Below are 18,652 nucleotides of genomic sequence, written 5' to 3' on the forward strand. Positions count from 1 at the left end.
TACTGAAGTCATACATTTTTAATTTGCCATCCATATAGAATAAAGTGTATTAATTAGATAACCAATTATAGTGTGAATGTGAGAATACTTGTTTAGTGCATGATTTGATGTAAATGTAATTGCATAACTTATTTTGGTGCATTCAAATGTGACGATTACTTGTTACATACCTTAAAATCATTTTCAGTTCATGGTGTTAATGAATATAAAAATAAAACAAGCAACAACAATATTTAAATTGGCGTGTCATCCCTTTTTATTCTGCATTCATTTTCAGGCAACTTACAGTTATCAAATGAAAGAAAAAAAAAATCGATGTATGGAGTCGTGCAAACACAGAAGAAGAAATCTGCTAGCAAAACTGAAAGGTGATGATTATTTTCTGTGTTTGAGGATGTCAGCAGTGTTTAGCTTGTCAAGACGTGACCCAGGTTGATACCAATCCATGACAGTGATAGGCTTAAATCCTGCTGAAGGAGCCAGGTCCCCATGTAGCAGGTGTCCCCGTCACTCAACAGACACACAAGAGTAAATATTGAGAAATGTGCTGATGCTTTTGGCCTACATGCCCAGGAGAGAAGGAATGGTGCCTTGTGTGCTGGGACACAGGCTTACACACTTGTTAGTGAAAGGTTACTGTGGTTTGAAGGCAGCAGATCGGTATTAGCAGTTATCTTACACCATCATGTCAACATGCTGTATTGTGCAGGAATGTTCTTCTACTTTAAATGTTAAGATTAACGTTTAAGGAATGCAAACTAAGCTAATGAAATGTAATGAATAAAAGTGCAAATCAAGTATAAACAAACTTTAAAAGTTAAACAGAATGTACATTACAGTTTTGCATGTATTTAAAATACAATCAATTCCTCTGCTCTTTTTCTCACAAACAGTAAGATTCATATTTCCCAACATTCAACATTCTTAAAACCTCTTTCAACCTCATCCCAACCTTAACCCTCTCCCCTTGTTTTGACATGACACACATTTGCTTTTAAACCTCATCCAAACAGGAACTTTGTACAATAAGTACAGTCACAAAATATCTTCACTTGTTCCTCATATAACCAATATAAAAAAGAACAACCATGTGTGGTCCAAATAAAGCAAACACAATTTAGGCATACAAACCCAAATCTCCAATATGAATATTACAATCAATAGGCCATTTAATTTGCATATAAACCTCTCACATTTGTTAACCAAACTGCGTGTCATCAATTTTGAAATGCTAGTAAAAACGTTTTAATCTTTTTCTACTGAAACAGTGTTTGATTGAACATTAATGCCCCATCGAACCACTTATTATCTCTTCAGACACAGGCTCTCCTTTCCGCTCATGCTCTGTCAATCTGTCTGTAAAGCTCACATTCATTTGAGCAAATGCAGTAAATAAAGCGACATATTTACACTGTGTTAAATTGGATTATTGCACTGCAATTATTATGTGTCTTTTGGCATTGATTGAAATAGAAAAAGTGTGGTGACAGTGGACAGTGTATGATATTAATAATAGCATGTATCCAACTGTTATTTTGCAGTGTGATCTAAATAATTGTTAACTATATAGCAATAGTTGATCCTTTACTGTAATCATGAATAAGAATGTCTGTGAAGTTCATGAGCTAAGTATATACAAATCGTATGTCCTACATTTCATGTCCTTTCTATGCCTTAACATTTTAAGTATCCACCTACTGACAAGCATAGAAACACCAAGTAAAAGGAAAATGCATTTACTCTGAAAGTGAGGAAAGTTTAACATTCATTGAACTAAAATTAAAATATCTTTGGTTATTTTGAGTCTTTGCACTTTTTGGTAGTCAAGCAGACAAGCCATGGTAACTGCGTCTTGTAAAAAGCTTGTTCTTGTCAGTCTCTATTATAAATGTAAGTGATATATAATATACTAATACTACCTCATTAAAACATATGCCATTGTCCATGGTTGGTATTGAAAGTTACAGAAAGGTAACTTGTCTTGTCTTATAAAATGCCACCAGAAATGCTTTCACTGGTTGATCCAATGCCACAAAAGTCTATAAGGCTGAAATTATGATTTAACAATCAGCCTGTAGCATCCTTACAGGTCAGTGGAGACAGTGTTTCTCTTCATCCTCAGGCTCCCGCCCCAGCCTCTGGGACAGGTGTTGTACGAGTGGAAGCCGGGTGATCGGAGGCCCGAGTCTTCAGACTCAACAGAGGCATCAGAGTCAGTGAGAGAGCGAGTGTTGTACAGCCTCACCGGAGAGCAGATCCTCTGCGTTGGGGTGGCAGGAGGGCTGGTGAAGGCCGGGGACTGGGCCCCCAATGATCGTGACTGGAAGGGGCTGATGGGCGGTTTGTGACAGTCGTAGCCATGGTGGGAATTTCCCAAAGGTGAGATTGGAAGGCTTTGACCGCTCAGTGCTCCAGGGGAAGGACTGTTTTTACGTTTGGCTGCATTGATGATGTTCTTTGCCAGGAGACGATGATTGGCTTTAGAGTCCAGGTTATTGACGATTGGGGACATGCAGCGACTGTCTTTGGATGTAGAAACAGAGGATGTGTACTGAGGCTTAGTGGCAGAGAAGGATAAACTTGTTTGCGAGAGTGCAGGAGACTGTGAACGAGAGCCCCAAGGAGGAGAGACAGGCGATGTGGCAAAAGATGTTTGTGGCGGTCTGGATGTGGTAGTATTGCCTACCATTGGGGACTGGCATCTGGATCCCCAAGGAGAACTGGTGGTACTAGTTTGGGAAGGTCTGTTACCAGTGGTAGAAGACTGGGTATTTTGGTTCACCATAGGGGACTGACATCTTGATCCCCAAGGAGGAGAGCGTGGGGATGTGGCTGTGGAGAATTGTGAGGGTCTGGATGTGGGAATTGAGGTAACAGTGGAAGACTGGGCATGTTGGTTAACCATTGGGGACTGACATCTTGAACCCCAGGGGGGGGAAACAGGAGAAGTAGTTTTAGAAGTTTGGGTTGGTCTGAAACCAGGATTGGTTGAGTTGTGGGAGGACTGGTTGTTCTGGCTCAGCATTGGGGACTGACATCTTGAGCTCCAAGGAGGAGAGCGTGGAGAGGTGACTGTAGATGTTTGGGGGGAGTTAACAGCTGAAAGTTGGGTATTCTGACTTGCTATAGGAGATTGGCATCTTGAACCCCTGGGAGAAAAAAAAGGGGAAGTAACTGAGCGACTGGAGATGGTGGTGGATGGTTGACTGGTTTGGAGGCTAGCAGGACAGGTTGTAGGGGCAGGGCTTTCATGGCTGCTGAACCGTCTGGTAAGGCTTGGCGTGCAGGTTGGCGTTGGAGTCTGAGCTGGAGTTTTAGCTGGAGAGTCATGTGGCATCTGTGGGACAATTACAAATGTGTTTTTAGACTCTTGGTACAATAAATGCAGAAATAAACACACAAACTTGCAAAATAGGACATTGCAGTATACTGATGATGATTGTTAAACTTTTGTATGAATAAAACTCCTTTTATCTAATTCTAAGGGTTTAATTTGACAATGACACAACATTTGCTTTCCAAAACGCCAAATAGGAAAAAAATTAATTTAGTGGAAACTTGACAGTTCATTATTTTATTCCATAGGACAGATTTCTATTATTCTAAGAGAGCAAGGTTGTCAACATCTTTGGCTCATTGATACTTTTCAATACTATGTGTTTGAACAGGATATAATCTCCCTTTTTTCAATGATTGATAGTATTGAAAGATAACAAAGCTTTCAAATACTACAGATTACAGATACTTTAGTCATATTTGAACCCAAAGCTGGTGCAAGCGAGAAAGAGAGAGCAGCAGTGATTTATGAAAATTCAAAGGTCGGCAAATACTACCATTGCTCAGGTCCTTTTGGCTTCTCAGATGCATAAATTATGACGTCTCATACAAACAGAGAGAGAAGATGAGCTCTAAATGGCACAAATATATTGGTAATGTGTTGGTAATGTTTGTTGGTGTGGTGTTGATACAGGTTTTGTTTTATTTGTTAGCAACAAATTGAAGTTAACAATTCTGATATCTTGACATCCCTATAAGGGAACCTGTTTTGATAAAACTGTAGTTATGTGTTCAATCTGAGCCCCAGTGGCATTCAGGTCATCTCAGTGTGTTTTTTAATAAACCTGAACACTGGCACACATATGCCTGATCTTCAGTGTCTCTCTCAGGTTACTGCCATCTGAGCCTCCTGAGCTGGTTAACCTTTACGGGGATATGAGGTTACTTAACTGAAGCAATGATAGATGATTCCATCTATTGCACCAACTAATGTAGAGCAAATTGTCCCCACATAATAATATGATGACTGTCTTGTATGTTAAAAAATAAACTACTCAGAGAAGTAAAGATTTATGTAACTGATAACAATTCAAAAGTTCATGGCATCTGTGAAAGACACAAGGCCCAGGTTAAGGGTGCTTCAATGTCTCTGGATGTCCCTCAAGACCTACAGGACCAAGGGTCAGATGTTCCTACAAACACAAATAACTAAACTCCTGACTTAAGTGTTACATATATTGAAATTGGAAGTGATGACTGATTCATTCTAGGCTTTAAATGTCACATGCTATTTTCAAATTAAATTTGTCTTCTGTTGCAATTATATATGCACTATATGTAACATTATTTAGGCCTACTGTTCACGTGTTTGCAGTGATTGCAGGAAAAGTAGGGAAGGGAATAACAAATATTTAAAAGTGAAATGAATGGTTGGAAGAAGCTAGAGAATTCAGGAAAACTCAGGAAAAGAGAAAAAAAAGAAGGCCTCAGCAGAGAGTTAACATAAAGCTTTAATCAGAGAAAGAGAGATTCACTTCAACACAAGAAGTCAGTCATAACAGACAGAAAACTAGCAGAAAAGAACAGAAATGAAACAGACAGTCTAAAATAGAAGTGCAGTCTGAAACAACAGTGACTGAAGTCCTTTGAAAACGCACTTCTAGAAATACTGCTTTAAGTGAAGAAACCAATATATATGAAGGTCCATGAGGCAAATTAGTATGCAGTCTGCAGATTTGAAACATTCAAGTATCCAAGTACAGACCATATATTTTGGTAGAAAAGGCTGGAAAGCAGAGTAAATTACCCTGAAGAAATAAAGATATAAAGCAGCTCTCCCTCTCTCTAGTCAGTGAGCAGCATTAAATTGCAAATCGTAGATCATAAAGCAGATGCCAGACCATCTGTTAAAGTGCTTTGTGAAGCAGTATCACCCTGGTGCCCACAGAAATGGGACACAAAGTGGAAAAGTGTGAGGTTGTTACTCATCATATTATTTGAAGTCGTGATAATTGAAGGTTTTTCGCGCTGACGTTCTCTGCAGCTCGCAGTATTTAATTACATCAAGGCAAAAAAAAAAAAAAAAAAAAGGGTGTTTTGATGTTTGTTTTTTTTATTCTATGGAAATAATCTCTTTACCTGTATTATATTCCCTGAACTGTTAAAGATATTGCTTTTTGGGATTATTTTGTAATGTAGTATACAGAAAAGGTCTGGCCCAAAACAAAGAGACCAAAACATTTCACACATAAAAGAGATTCCAATCTATTCTATACCGACAATGCAAAGAGAAATATCTGAAGAAAGCTGTAAATCAAGCACTATTAGAACTAGTGTCACTTTTCCAACCATTTGTATTATCTCCAGAAAAGACCACTCTGATGTAAACAAATCTCCTAAAAATAGTACGGAGAGGGTTTCCACACCTGGGCTGCGATCCCTGCCTTCTTGGCAGAAAATGTTGGCCTGGGTGCCTGGACCCCCGACCGTGGAGATGACATCCGCTCTGGAGAGAAGGCAGACATTGGAGAACTGATCCTCGGCTGCCCAGATGCTGTTTTTGAAGGGTACTCTAATCCTCCTGTGGGGCTGAGAGGCAGCTGTGGAGACAAACACTGGGTTCTGAAATGAGAAGGAGGGTTATGAGGGAGGGAAGTCTGTCTGGAGAACGACTGGGTGGACGTCAGGTTCTTGGACTGTGGCGCTCCTCTGGGCAGGGTGCTAAGAGGGTCTTTAGTTGGGTTAAAGATGAAGAGGGAAGAGTTCAGCTGGTATGGCCGGTGCCTTGACAGGTCCATCTCTATCTTGGAGCAGCCGTTTTCTAAAGGAGGTGGCTCAGGAACAGGCTCCGGTGCAGGGGCTTTCTGTCTTGGTTTCTGCTTGACTGCCTGTTGGGCCTTTAGATTTTGTGAAAGCTGAGCACTCATGTCAGAATTTTTGGCAATGGCCTTTACTCTGCCAGGCATGTTTGATTGGTACACCCAAGATGGTGGCAGAGACATAGTGGGAGAGGGAGACCTAATTTGTCCGGAAATTTGGTTTTCAACGACATATTTCTCCATCCTTGACTGTCGCTTGGCAAACAGCTCCGCCCCCTTCCCTGAAACATTAGTGAGGGTGTGCTCTGGCCTGTGCTCCAACCTCGGCCTGGTTCTGGAACTCTTGAGACACGAAGCCCACTCCGGAGCTCTGGTCTCCTCAGCCCTGTCCTCCTCTTTTGCAAGAAAGTTGGAGGCCTCTGCACCGAGCGCCAACAACTCTTCCTCGGACGCTGGCTCGGGCACAGATCTGAGTCCATGTTTCTTCCTTTCATCTGTCCCCTGCACCAATGAGAGCAGCTCAGGGTTCGGAGCCACGATTGGCTTCTCTTTGAATGTGAACATTGACTTCCTATTTGCCCTTCTAGAAGCTCCCTCCTCGAGTATTCCTGTTTTGATCGGAATCATCTGCTTTCTTTCTCCGGCAGGCTGAGGAACAAAGGTGGAGGGCTTTGGGGCTGTTGGAGGGCCGTAATGGGGCATGGGCGGATAATGGGATACAGAAGAGAACTGGGCAGGTGGAGGAGATGAAGGGGACATGACAGGCGACATCGGTTGGTTTGTAAAGCTGGGTAGAGGAGGTGTGGGATATGATGGAGGTGGAGGAAGTGGGGAGAAAGCAACAGGTTGGGAGGGGAGAGGAGGAGTGGCATATGAAGGAGGAGGGGGAATGTCCATGATGGGGTTGACTGTCCCTGGAGACTGCACTGTCGGCGGCGAGAAAAAGGGCCTGGCAGTACGATTGATGATGGTGCTTGTCTGCTTGGATGTGGGCACAGACGCCCTGTCAGGTCCAGAATTACTGTGGCAACCATTAGGAAGCTTTCCAGGAGGAACTGGCCCTGATTGGCCCCAATTTATCTCTACTGGTTTCATCAGAACTGGATCGGTGTTATTACCTCCATGGGGAATCTCTTCCTTGACTTTGTCCACAGGCTCATTGATTTTATCTCTCGCCTCATCCTCTTCCTCTTGCTCTTCCTTGACAGGGAGGAAATGTCTTTCCTGGATAAGACGCTCCTCCATGTCCTCTTCTTTTAGGAAATCTTTACCTGGGTCCTCCATCAAATCACTTACTGAATGTACCGTCCCAGGTGGTGCCAAATTGGTAGCGCTATTTTTAAAGTTTAGGTCTCTATCCTTCTCCTCACTACTCCTTTCTGCCCATGTTAGATGGTTAGATGAGGAGTCAGTTTTCACATTCTCAGCTCTGTCCTCCTCTGAACCCCCGCCGCAGCTTTCCAGTGTGAAGGCATTCACCCTATGCTTGCGTCGGTTGAAGAGCTGCACGCCTCTGGAGCTGGAGTTTGAAGGGATTGTGAGCTGAGCAGCAATAATATGACTCCTCACACGGGCCTCCTTAAGCTCCTTCTCTGATAAACTGGCGCTACGGGTCAGATCTGGAGTGAAAGAGACAAGGAAAAGAAAAAGGAGAGAGACTGATCAATGAGAAATAAGGGATTGTTGCTTTTGTTTCGTCACAACAGCTGTGAGGCTTTACAATGTGCTACAATCCAATGTTCAAATGGAGAAAACTCCCTCAACATCTAATAAAATCTCCCCATATTGCTTTTATGTACAAGTAGAGAGAACTAACAAGGACACATTTTTTACAAGTCTGACTGGATTTGATATTCTTTAAAAAAAAAAACCACATAATTGCTTCTGCATCATATGGTTTTGATTGTTGGTCGTATAGTTCTTTTTATTCCAACCAATGAAGCGAGAAAACAGCTTTGTGGACACTTGACTCAGCAGACTAGAGCTTTAGAACGAGATCTAACAGACAAGGGCGGTAAAACATTTCAAATAAACATTTTTAAGGGAGAGACATAAAAATCTAAAGTAAATAAAAATGTCTAGGTCATTGTCTTGTATAGGAAACTACTGTCAGTCAGTTGTATCGCTGGAGTTGCAGTTCTGCTGATTACCTTGAAATTATGAGCTAAGACATGTCTGTGTTTAAATGGACAGTTTGTTTTCTGAGCTTAAGAGCTCAATTCCAGGCAGAGAAGCTATTTCCTCTGCCATCTGCAGCCGTCCCTCCCTAAGCATTCCTGCACCGCTGAGAAAAACTCCCTGCCTCAGCTTCCAACATGCCTTTGGTTTCTCTCTCAAGTTAATTTGTGCAATACTGCAGCTTAGACCTTTAATAGACCATTTTTACAACCCAGGTCTTCCAAAAACGACGTCTTTCCACTGCTGTCTATAAACCTACACTACAATCAAGTGTTCCCATATTAAATATAGATGATACATCACTCTTTAAAGTTAATTAGAGGAAAATAAAAGTGTTACATTTTCTTTCTTAACCAAATATAAAGTCATAGATCCTCTGATGGACATTTTCTGAGAGAAAGTCTCATGGTAAACACATCTGTTGCATTATTCATCTCATTCATAAAGCTGAGAAGATATTCAACATTCCTTCAGGAGTTTTCTCAGCAGCTGGCACACCCATGACTCTCGCTTAATAAGATGATGGATCCAGACTGCTACATTATTTGATGTAATCATGTGCCAATCCCAATCAATGTGCATAGATCATTCACTTATTAAGCTATACAGCTCATTCTGCATGCAGCTTTTCCTGGCACCCAGTATAACGGCAACACGATCGAAGGAATAATCTGGAATAATAAGCATCCTCTGCCATTGATTTGACAGACTTTTAAGTCTATACCCTCACATTAATTGAGTTAACTATTTGACGGGGGACCCTTGAGTTTTACATGAACCCTTCCACGGCTCAATATGTTTATCACATCCTGTAAACATATTGATTTAATTCATGAAGATGCCCCATTGAGCTTATTTCGATTGAAAACACTTTTGTGACTCTTATACAGGAACTATACCTTTTGATGATGAAGATGATTATATATTTGCAAGGAAATGCATCAATGTTCAGATCAAGTCTTAACTCAAACAACCTGACCCAGGATAGAAAGAATGTGACACTTTTGTAAGAGACAGAACGACCACCTTGCATATTTGTGACAACATTATAACTAGGATGAAAGCATTATCACACAAGCAGTCCTCTCAGCACTATTGACATGAGCATAAATCAGCCTCCTTTACAGGCTGCTGCAGAGAAATGAGCCCACCTATCACACAGGTACTTACTGTATATTCAGTGCCTGTTATTCAGGTACTCCATATGGGTCCCAGTGACGTTTTTATTAGCTATTTAATTGTTTAATAATTCAAGCTACCTGGATGTACCAGAGGAGCAGTGAGGCTTGAAATGAAATGTTCTCCCTGTTAACATGTCACCTCTAGTGGGAGCCAGACTGGTTATTAAGCGACACGCAGGTGCAAATCTCATCAGTGATTGACACCAAGACCAAAGCATCTTTGTGAAAACAAGTGATAGCCTACTCGTCGTAAAATGTGAACTTTTAAAAACGTTTTCCCCAAGTCTATTATCGAATTTAACATGAATGTGGACAACTTTGGTTATTTTCTAATAAAACGACGCCCATCCCTAAGTCATAAAAAAAAAGACGACACAGAAGATGATTATTCACAACTAAAAGGGGAGAAAAAGGTCTAAAGAGAAACTGTTATAAACTTTGTAGGCCTACTTAGGCTATAACAGCAATGTTTAAAAAGTTCAATAAACTTCGGTTTAAACTTTTTTTTAATTAACGAGGAGTTTCATAATATGTAGTCTTTGGCAATAAGGAAACTGATTCATTCAATTACAAAAATAACACACGGTTAGCAAAACAGTCGCATTTCTTGGCATACCAGGCAGTTTTCCTTTCTTTGAATCAAGACTATAACTAACTAATGATTCACGAGTGAGTTGAAACTTTATCTTAGCTCGCTAAAACCGCTGTATTTCCTTTTTTTCTATCCTTATTTCTTACCTTATTTAAAGTTCATTTCAGACCTCCGCTGTTTTGTCGGACTTCCACAAGAGTTTTCAATCTAACTGCGTCTGAGAGCTTCACACCCCCTTTCTGTAGTGAGACACGGGATCGTGTTACTTTTCCTCCACAAGTCCGGCACAGCGCACACTCTCACAGTCTAGTAGTCTACACACAGACAGGGAGGGAGGAGGTCTGTGGCTGGAGGCTGTGCTGTCTGTCATCCAGCCTCCAGCTCTGTTTCACTTTTCCAAAATCCGCACCACCTCCGTTGCAGACTTTCCACTGATTATAAATAACAGAGCCGTTGCCTCTGGTCAGAAAAGCTCAGGGCTTCTACTGCAAAAAAAAGTATTGATGATTTAGCACTTGAACACGCAGCTTTACTTTGTTCTGACAGTTCTGAAGAGGTGTCCGATCAATAGCAAGTATCGAGCTGCTTATCTCTGTCTGATGTCCTCAGATGACAAGGAAGTGTCTGACTCTTGTTGCAGTCTTTGAAGTGGAAAATGGAGACCATAGATACTCCAGTTGATGTGTGTATGGATTAGGCCAGTGAGACACCACTGATCTGGCATTTGACCCCTCCAATCCCCCGTGTCTGTCTGGATATTACCATGTAAGTATGTGTGTTTATTGTGAACCCCCCCCACCCACAAACCAAGTGCCTGCCCTCTCTGAACCCTTCAGGGGCCTGAGCTCCAACCTGCAAGGGCAGGAGAGGAATTTCCTGTCCTCCAGCAGAGACAAAAACTCAGCCTTAAGCAATGATGCAAGGGCCTTACTTTCTCTACCTCAGTCTCACATCATCTATGCATTGGCAAAACAAGCAAAACCATTAACTCCCCTGCAGCAGGAGGATTTCATTCAGCGGGGGCGGGGGGGCAACAATGCATTTGTGTATCGGAGGTCAGATTACCCTGTCGGATGTTATCTTTTTCCAAGCAATGGCTGTGGGGTGAGCGGGATGACAGCACCGGCCCCCGTGGGTGATGTGTGAAGCAGTATGGAAAGAGAAGGATTAACAGAGGTCCTGGGATCTAACCCAACTGAATGTGACCTAAACCTTGCGTGGATCCCATGGGAGAAATAAAAGACAAGCTCAGAGGTGCAAAATTGAGCCCTGCAGCTCATATTGTTACTTTTGTGTTTGAAGAAAAAGGCCTCTGCACAGCCCGCTCTTAGTGCTTTTGTGTTGTTTTTGGTGTTCTTAGCTGCATTTGAGGAAACCAATTAGTGAGTAATGAAAGATGGGAACAGTGTAGAAGGTTCAGAGGCCATAGATTTATATCAGGGAAAATTATCTGATGGCCATGACCTTTCTGTTATGTTGTTTTTCCACTGTCTCGACATCCAGCATTTGACTTTAGCAGTAGTAGTAATAGTTCTCTTTCAAGTTGAGTTGTTTTCCTATTTTGCTTTTTAAACACATAATGTTTCTTCTTCTTGTTATGAGCCGTGAACTTCCTTTTTTCTGCTTTGCTTTGATTTAAGAATTGTTAAAGTAAAAGAAACGTCTGAAGAAGTTACCAAACTGCTCATGCCAATAGTTTACCCATTATTGTAAATGGCTGTGTTGTATATTGAGACTGCCCTTTAGCAAAGACGCCTGATTGCATTTCCATTACTGTTGCGGCTGCTTCTATTTTTTTCTGTGTGGAAACAGATGTTTCATAGAGAACCTCACTGGTTCAAGTTGCACTGACGAGGACTGCCTGTTTTCTCCATCTACTCCTATAAATAAGAGGTTTTTTTAATATGATGATTAATACTGCAGTTCAAGCTATACTTTCCCATGAAGGCAGCACCCAAAACAAACCACTGGAATAAAAAAAAGAAAATGCAAAAAACGCTACAAACAAACACTCACTTGTTTTGCGGCTCATCTGTTCTGAGTTGAATCCTGTCTTCTCCCATGATGCATTGAATTCGGTCCCAGGGACGTGCATGTTTTGTGCTGCCTGGAGAGGTTTTCTCAATCCTCCTGGACTCCAGCTTACCCCTCTCCTGATTGGCACATGTCCCTTCTCCATCTCCACCACTACTCCCGGTTAAATGCCTCAGCTGCAGCAGAAACAAAAGCCCTCAGCAGGGGGATGTGTGAGGGTTTAGTTCCAGTCGGCTCAATCTCCTCACTCGATAAGATGAAATTGTGGTCCAGAAGGAAAATGGAAGTTTCCGTCCTTATTGGCAGGCAGTGAATTAGTTCAGATATACAAGAAAGCACACAAAAGGGGACAAGAAAAGGAGTTGTTCAGCTTTCCAGGCTTCTGCTTCCGGCTGTGGATCCCATTTCGACAATAATCCTTCCAAATGTTGTCCTGTAGTCAGAAGAAGAGGAAGAAGTGCGCTCTAACTTTAGTCTTCATGAAGTATTATTCTCGGTCTAATAGGACCTCCCAGGAGGGTCAACTCTGATGCGCCTTGGATGAGTTCCCATGGACAACTTCCACAAAAATTTCATAAGTTTGTTGTGCTCTGTTAAAAATCTGGCAAAGTGTGCTGAGAAACACTCAAGTCTTTTCTTTTTGCATCGCTCTAATTTCTCCTTTTTTTCTTTCCCAGATGTTGCTCTTCCACCTCTGCTATTTCTGTCACAAAAACATGCTTTTCGTCTGCATCCCAATCTCCAGCCTGCAGATTATTTTTCTTTCAGAGAAAGGGATCTGCCCTTTATCTTGGAGGTCATAACTCTGCAGTGACGTGAAAGGGAACTGTGTATATATACAGCTTCCTGCTGTTAGGTGCATGCGAAGAATAACATTTCAGTCTGCAAAGGTCATTCCACAGGCTGTTTTGTATTCAGAGCTCTGATGTATTCAATTAGAGTCTCTTTATTCTGGTTTCCTGGTTTATTTCTTATACATTAAAGCCAGATACAGTGTCTGTAGGCAGGATAATCAATTTCTTTCTTTGTTTATTCACAGAACCACAATTTAGAGGGAAAGTAGTTCTGATTAATACTGAAGTATATGGAACTACTCAAACCAAGAATACTTGAAACCTGTGGTCAACAGTTCCACCTTTCAGATGCACATGTTTTAGAAAAGTTGATGTCTGTGAACTTCAGATCACAGGACTCAAGTTATGCAATCGTCACGCCCATTTCAATGCAGAACCACCTGCAAAAAAAGAGAAAGGTAGTGATTAAAATGTTGTTATGCAGCAACTTAAGAGAAACTATCTTTAGGTTTGTTTTTAAATATTACATTTGGAAACCAGACCCACATGTCACACATCTTTGGCAAACAACCAGTACAAGTGTCTTACTCAATGTTCCATCATTGCCCTTTGTGTTATGTCACCAGGTTAAAGACGCTGGTTTGTACAGGATTTAAATTATTATCAGTAATGGTTTCAAGAAAGCCGTCCAAAGACATGACCTTTGGACAAACACAAAGGTTTAAATGGCTTCTTTTTTTTTGAGAAAGTGACTTTAAGAACATTCATTTACTCAGCTTGGCTCATCTGATGCCTAATGGACATTGGTTTGCTTCCAAAAAAGCATTAAACTCAAACCTGTGTCCATTTAAAAGACAAAGACAGTCCAATCTCAATCTCATCCTAAAGATGAAAGTCAGCCTTCTCTTAGTAACTGTCATCAGGCTAAAAGGATAAAAAGGAATATGAATACATCTTCATTCATTTAAGTCTAGATTTGAATAACTCCCTTTTTTTACTCTGAAGACAAGAGTAATATCAAATGTTTCTAAGGCTTTAATTTAAAACACTGAGAAATGGATTAGGATTAAAGATCCCCATGCAGTATAAAGTATAAAGTCATGTCCTACACTGACATCTATGGTATCCCACCCTCTTATCTGATGAGGAGTTTCATTAGTTAAACAGTGTCATGTTCCCCCTTCACAGCTAATAAGACCAATCGGCAAAGTTTGTAACTGTACACCAGTGTTTGCACGTCCTTGTCCTTGATCGTACTTGTCTCTCCTTGAAGCTCGTCTGTGATTTAATTTGTTTTTTGTTTTTTTTTGCATTGAGTCACCGCTCAGGAGTTGAAATACCCACACAATCTTTATTTTCGAAATGCATCTTCCAGGCATTGCAACCTTGCTCACATCCCTTCCCCCTGGAAGAATGTGTTTTGTGCAGACGCTCTCAGACATGACAGCTGAGTCATGACAATCTGAGGGTGGGTTCGCTCGTTCATCGGCCCCTGAGCACAATCATCCCAAACAAAACATGGCCCCACCTCCCTGCAGAAAAGCAACACAAATCCTCCACCATTTAGCTTACGGGGGCAATTGTGTCAAGCGAAGATGGAGATGAAGGCTCTTATTGTTTAGACTTTCTGACAACAGCTCTTTGATTCCCCCAGATGTGTTCGGATAAATTTGGAGTCTGACATTGTCTTTTTAGATTAGCGCCTCATTGCTGCATTTTAATTCTGCGCTGTTGTTGTTGTTCCAAGATCATGTTGACTTTAATCATTGAAAACAGAACATATGCCGAGTCCTTTCACTGCCTGATTAAAATATGGTTTTATTACTTCCTTCAGATTCAGTCTGCAAATATTTGTTAACTTCTGGGCAAAGAACAGATGTAGGATACTTAAAAGTGACCCAAGAAAGGATGCAAACTGAACTCTGGCTCAAAAAACTGCCACATATGGACTCTTGAAATCCTCATCTGCCACAATCTGTTTCATTTTCATTCCATTGGTCCCAGCTTGTTAAAATCCAGCTTGGGTGTTGTATTTCTTCCAAACTCACTTGTGATATCTCCCCCGCTCTAGCGTGTCCTCTCTATTTTTCCATTCCTAAGATCTGATGTCATCCTTCCTCCTACCTCTACCCTCCAATTACCTTGAAGTTCAAACGGTATTTTATGGTGCCCACCTGTCCAGCTCAGCCCCCACCCCTGCACAGTTTCCCTGTGCCACCCAGTGACCTCCATGATTACAGCCAAGGATATCATTTACAGTCTGGCCCGTAGGCCACTTTACTGTGTAATCACAGCGTTCCTGTACATCGTCAACATATGATGGATTCAGATGCAGACAGCAAATCTATCCCACTGCTCTCTCTCTCTCTCTCTTGCTCTCTCTCTCTCTCTCTCTCTGCAGCAAAGTGATGATGCAGAAAAGAAACGGCTCTGGCAGCCATGCAAACTGTAATCCTTCACTTGTTCCTCATGGCCATTTTCTTGTACATTTGTTAGACATATGCATCAATAGCTGACTTGTAGAAAGCTTGTCAGCCACCTAATAACTCATACTCTTGAATTGCATTTTCACCTCAGGTATGGCATCTGTACATCATCAGCCGCCCTGGACGTACATGTGTTGAGGTAGAGTGAGATGTTAATGGTCAGGTGAGCTTGCATTCCACCCACTGTAAGTGTATCAGTTACCAGGCTTATAATAAAGCATGGGGTCTGGCATTGAATGGAAGCGCGTTTATGACTGAATACCTTAAGGGCCAAGCTGCAATGTGTCTGCTGTCTCCTGCCTTTTGCCCGGATCTTTTACAGTGTCCCAGGCAAAAGTCATTCATCTGTAAATGCTAAAGGCTTTAGCAGGGCTGTTTGCGCGCTCTCTGTCTCTCTCTTTGCTAAGACAAAGAGCCATTCAAGGGCCCTCGCAGCACTATGAAAAATTTTCGGTAGTGCTCCAAAATTGGCATTCTTGCTTCATAATTCCTCTGGAGGCTGTGATAGTCAACATGCCTCAGCTTGTGTCGGCTGATGAGTGACATCTAAAATGTTGCAAGGCACAGACTTCAATGAAAGTCGCGGATGTCTTCATGCATCTCTCTCTCTCGCTCTCTCTCTCTCTCTCTCTCTCTCTCTCTCTCTCTCTCTCTCTCTCTCTCTCTTTTCCCTTTCTAGGATCGTGCATGTGCACTCATAAATCATGCAGAGGAAGAGGAGAAGCTTGTAATGAAGTGTCTGCTTCGTGTGCACCTCATCCTACTCTCACAGGTGGAGAACATCAAGAGGCAAAGATAAATACTTGAAGTAGGTGTCTATGATCTGGTGCCAAGCGGGAGGAGCCATCTAAAACAATCAGAGTCATAATCTGAAAACTGTTAGAAGAACAGAGAAAGAAAAAAAACATTTTTAGAATGAAAAATGTTTGCAAACTTCTATCAATACTGCAGGAAATGTTTGTGATGATGGTATCTTTCAATGTTATTATTCATACAAACTAAGACATTTAACATAACGAGAGGTATCATGAGTGAATATTTAAGATGTATGGAACCATATGGCAGAACAAAACCTATAGTTGCCCCCTGTAAAGCAGTTAATGTGTGCCTCACCTGTTGTGTTAACAGGAAGCAATTACTTATACGTAAGTCAATACAGCTCCAGCCAGGTCTTTTAATTGGATACACCCGCTAGTGTTTCACAGTGCTGTTCAAGTCTATAACCTGGCTACACAGCAGGCTCCACACAGTCAGGACAATAGGCTCAGATATCAGTGACCACAAAGCTAATATAGCCAGCCAAACCTCCTCTACACCCTGCACGCCTGCACCGAGGGAAAAACAGCGGCCACAGATGTTTGTCATCTACTCAAACAAAGACTTTCAAAGTTTCCCTCCTCTTCTCTCACCCTGCATCCCCCTGGCTTTCTCTCTCTTTCTCTCCAAACAAAGATAGAGTCTCACCCTGTAGAGATAAATATAATGGGTTGCAGATGACAAAGTCTGCAAAGCTCACCGTAGCACAGTGACTGTTATAAACTTTAGCATTCAGTGTGTCATTCCCCTTTGGTGTGTGTGTGTGTCATGCTGCTCACCTGTGCTCCGGTGGGTCTGTCTGTGTGAGACGGTGAATGTGTGTTCTGCCCCTTTTCAGTTTTACTCACCTCCCCCTTTTACCTCTCCCCTCTCTCTCTCTCTCTCTCTCTCTCTCTCTCTCTCTCTCTCTCTGAATTGAAGCAGACGAAAGGATAGGGGTGGGGTGAGGAAGGGGGGGTCATCTGGAACACAGTGGGCTCTTTGTCTGGGATCTTTTCATATGGTTTCCTTCAAGCTTGCATACTGAACACATTATGCTATAATATATTTTCATATTCAACACAGTGATGTGGAGGGACCAGTGGGCCCCTCTCTGTTTTCTCCCCCGTCTCTTTTCCCTTTTTTTTGACCCATTTTCCTGCCATGCACACCGGACAGAGAAGTCCAAATAAAGAAGTGAAAGTATGCAGGAAAAATGTGGACTGAGTTCCGGCTAAATACACAGAATTTGTTGATGCAGACTCTTGCTGTTTTGAATAATAAAACTTAAACTCAATATATTGTTTCCTCTCGGGACACAAGACAAGAAACCTCCAATAGAAAGAAAAAGTGTCTTATCATATGGATGGATTCAAAGTTAATATTTGTTGTACAGTATACCATGTTTGGCTTCCCTTCAGGCACCAGAAGATATGATCACCAATATCTCTTTGTATCTTTAAACATGGATTTAATAAAATGACCACGCAATGCCATAAAACACAAGTAACATCTGGCTCACAGTACTGTTCTGATATATAGTTCTGCAGAGAAACATTGGGATATATTTCACCCATCTATTGACTGGTTCCTGCTGGTCCTCAGTGTGCTGAGGCCATGGTTTGGGTACTGGGTTTTGTTGGATTTGCAGTGGAGACAGCATGGCTAAGTTATAGGGTTGAAAAATGTATCTTGAAGTGCTGCCAGGCTTTAAGAGTAACATCTTAATCTCCCTTCAGCCATAGGATAAGCTAACTTTACTTAATGGTGCAGTTATTATGCTTGTGGTTCACCACTCTGTCAACTTGCGGGTCACACAAAGTTTACCAAAAGGCAACCCTTACATTTTCAAATCAGCGGGGACCATGAGAAGCATCTTCTAGCAGTCTGGTGTTGTTTTTGTTGGTGATTTTGGTGAACTTGTCTTTTCCCCAGCTCTCCTCACCTGATGGATGGTCCTGCCAAACTTCTCAGACTATCCATCACCTCGAGGCTACGCTAAGTAACGTCTCGGCACTACCTCCTCTCCTCCTTCAACACCTCCCGCTCCCACTCTCTCTCGCTCTCTCTCTCTCAGAATACCTATTTTATTTTCTCCTCTTTCCTCACATATCACTCTGCCCAGATTGATTTCCCTTCTCCTTATCTATCTATTTGCTTTCCTTATGGTCCCACTTCAGGCTCCTTATTCCTGTATTCCATTTAAATCTACCTCTCTTCACCACCACTCCTGTGTTATTTCTCCTTCAACCCAGCTTCTCCTGGCATGTTTATATGTGTAGGACCCAGTGCAGCTGTGAGAGCAGCCATTAACTGCCATGTCTGTCTTTCTTTCTGTGACTCCAGCGGCCGGCCTGACTGTGCTCCTCTGGCATGACTCTCTGAAGGGCAGCTGTGTGTGTGGGAGCTGAGGGAAAATGTTAGCGCACATTCCTTCAGAAGAGGGGCTTTTTGCTGCAAACAGAGCATGGTGGAATTTCCAAAGTGATCTGGTTTG

At 41.9% G+C, this 18,652-nt stretch overlaps 1 protein-coding gene across 1 annotated transcript; it reads right to left on the minus strand.

The window, feature by feature from the left end:
* Positions 1-232: 232 nt before the first annotated feature.
* LOC109988078 (synaptopodin) lies at positions 233-17,080 on the minus strand. The gene is made up of 4 exons (XM_065958621.1): positions 16,956-17,080; positions 12,063-13,314; positions 5,703-7,714; positions 233-3,337 (listed from the first exon to the last, which is right to left on the minus strand). The coding sequence occupies exons 2-4, from the start codon at positions 12,223-12,225 to the stop codon at positions 2,084-2,086; spliced, it is 3,429 nt and encodes a 1,142-aa protein (XP_065814693.1). The 5' UTR covers positions 12,226-13,314; positions 16,956-17,080; the 3' UTR covers positions 233-2,083.
* Positions 17,081-18,652: the final 1,572 nt, after the last annotated feature.

This window comes from Labrus bergylta, chromosome 9 (assembly GCF_963930695.1).
Source record: "Labrus bergylta chromosome 9, fLabBer1.1, whole genome shotgun sequence".
NCBI lineage: Eukaryota > Metazoa > Chordata > Actinopteri > Labriformes > Labridae > Labrus > Labrus bergylta.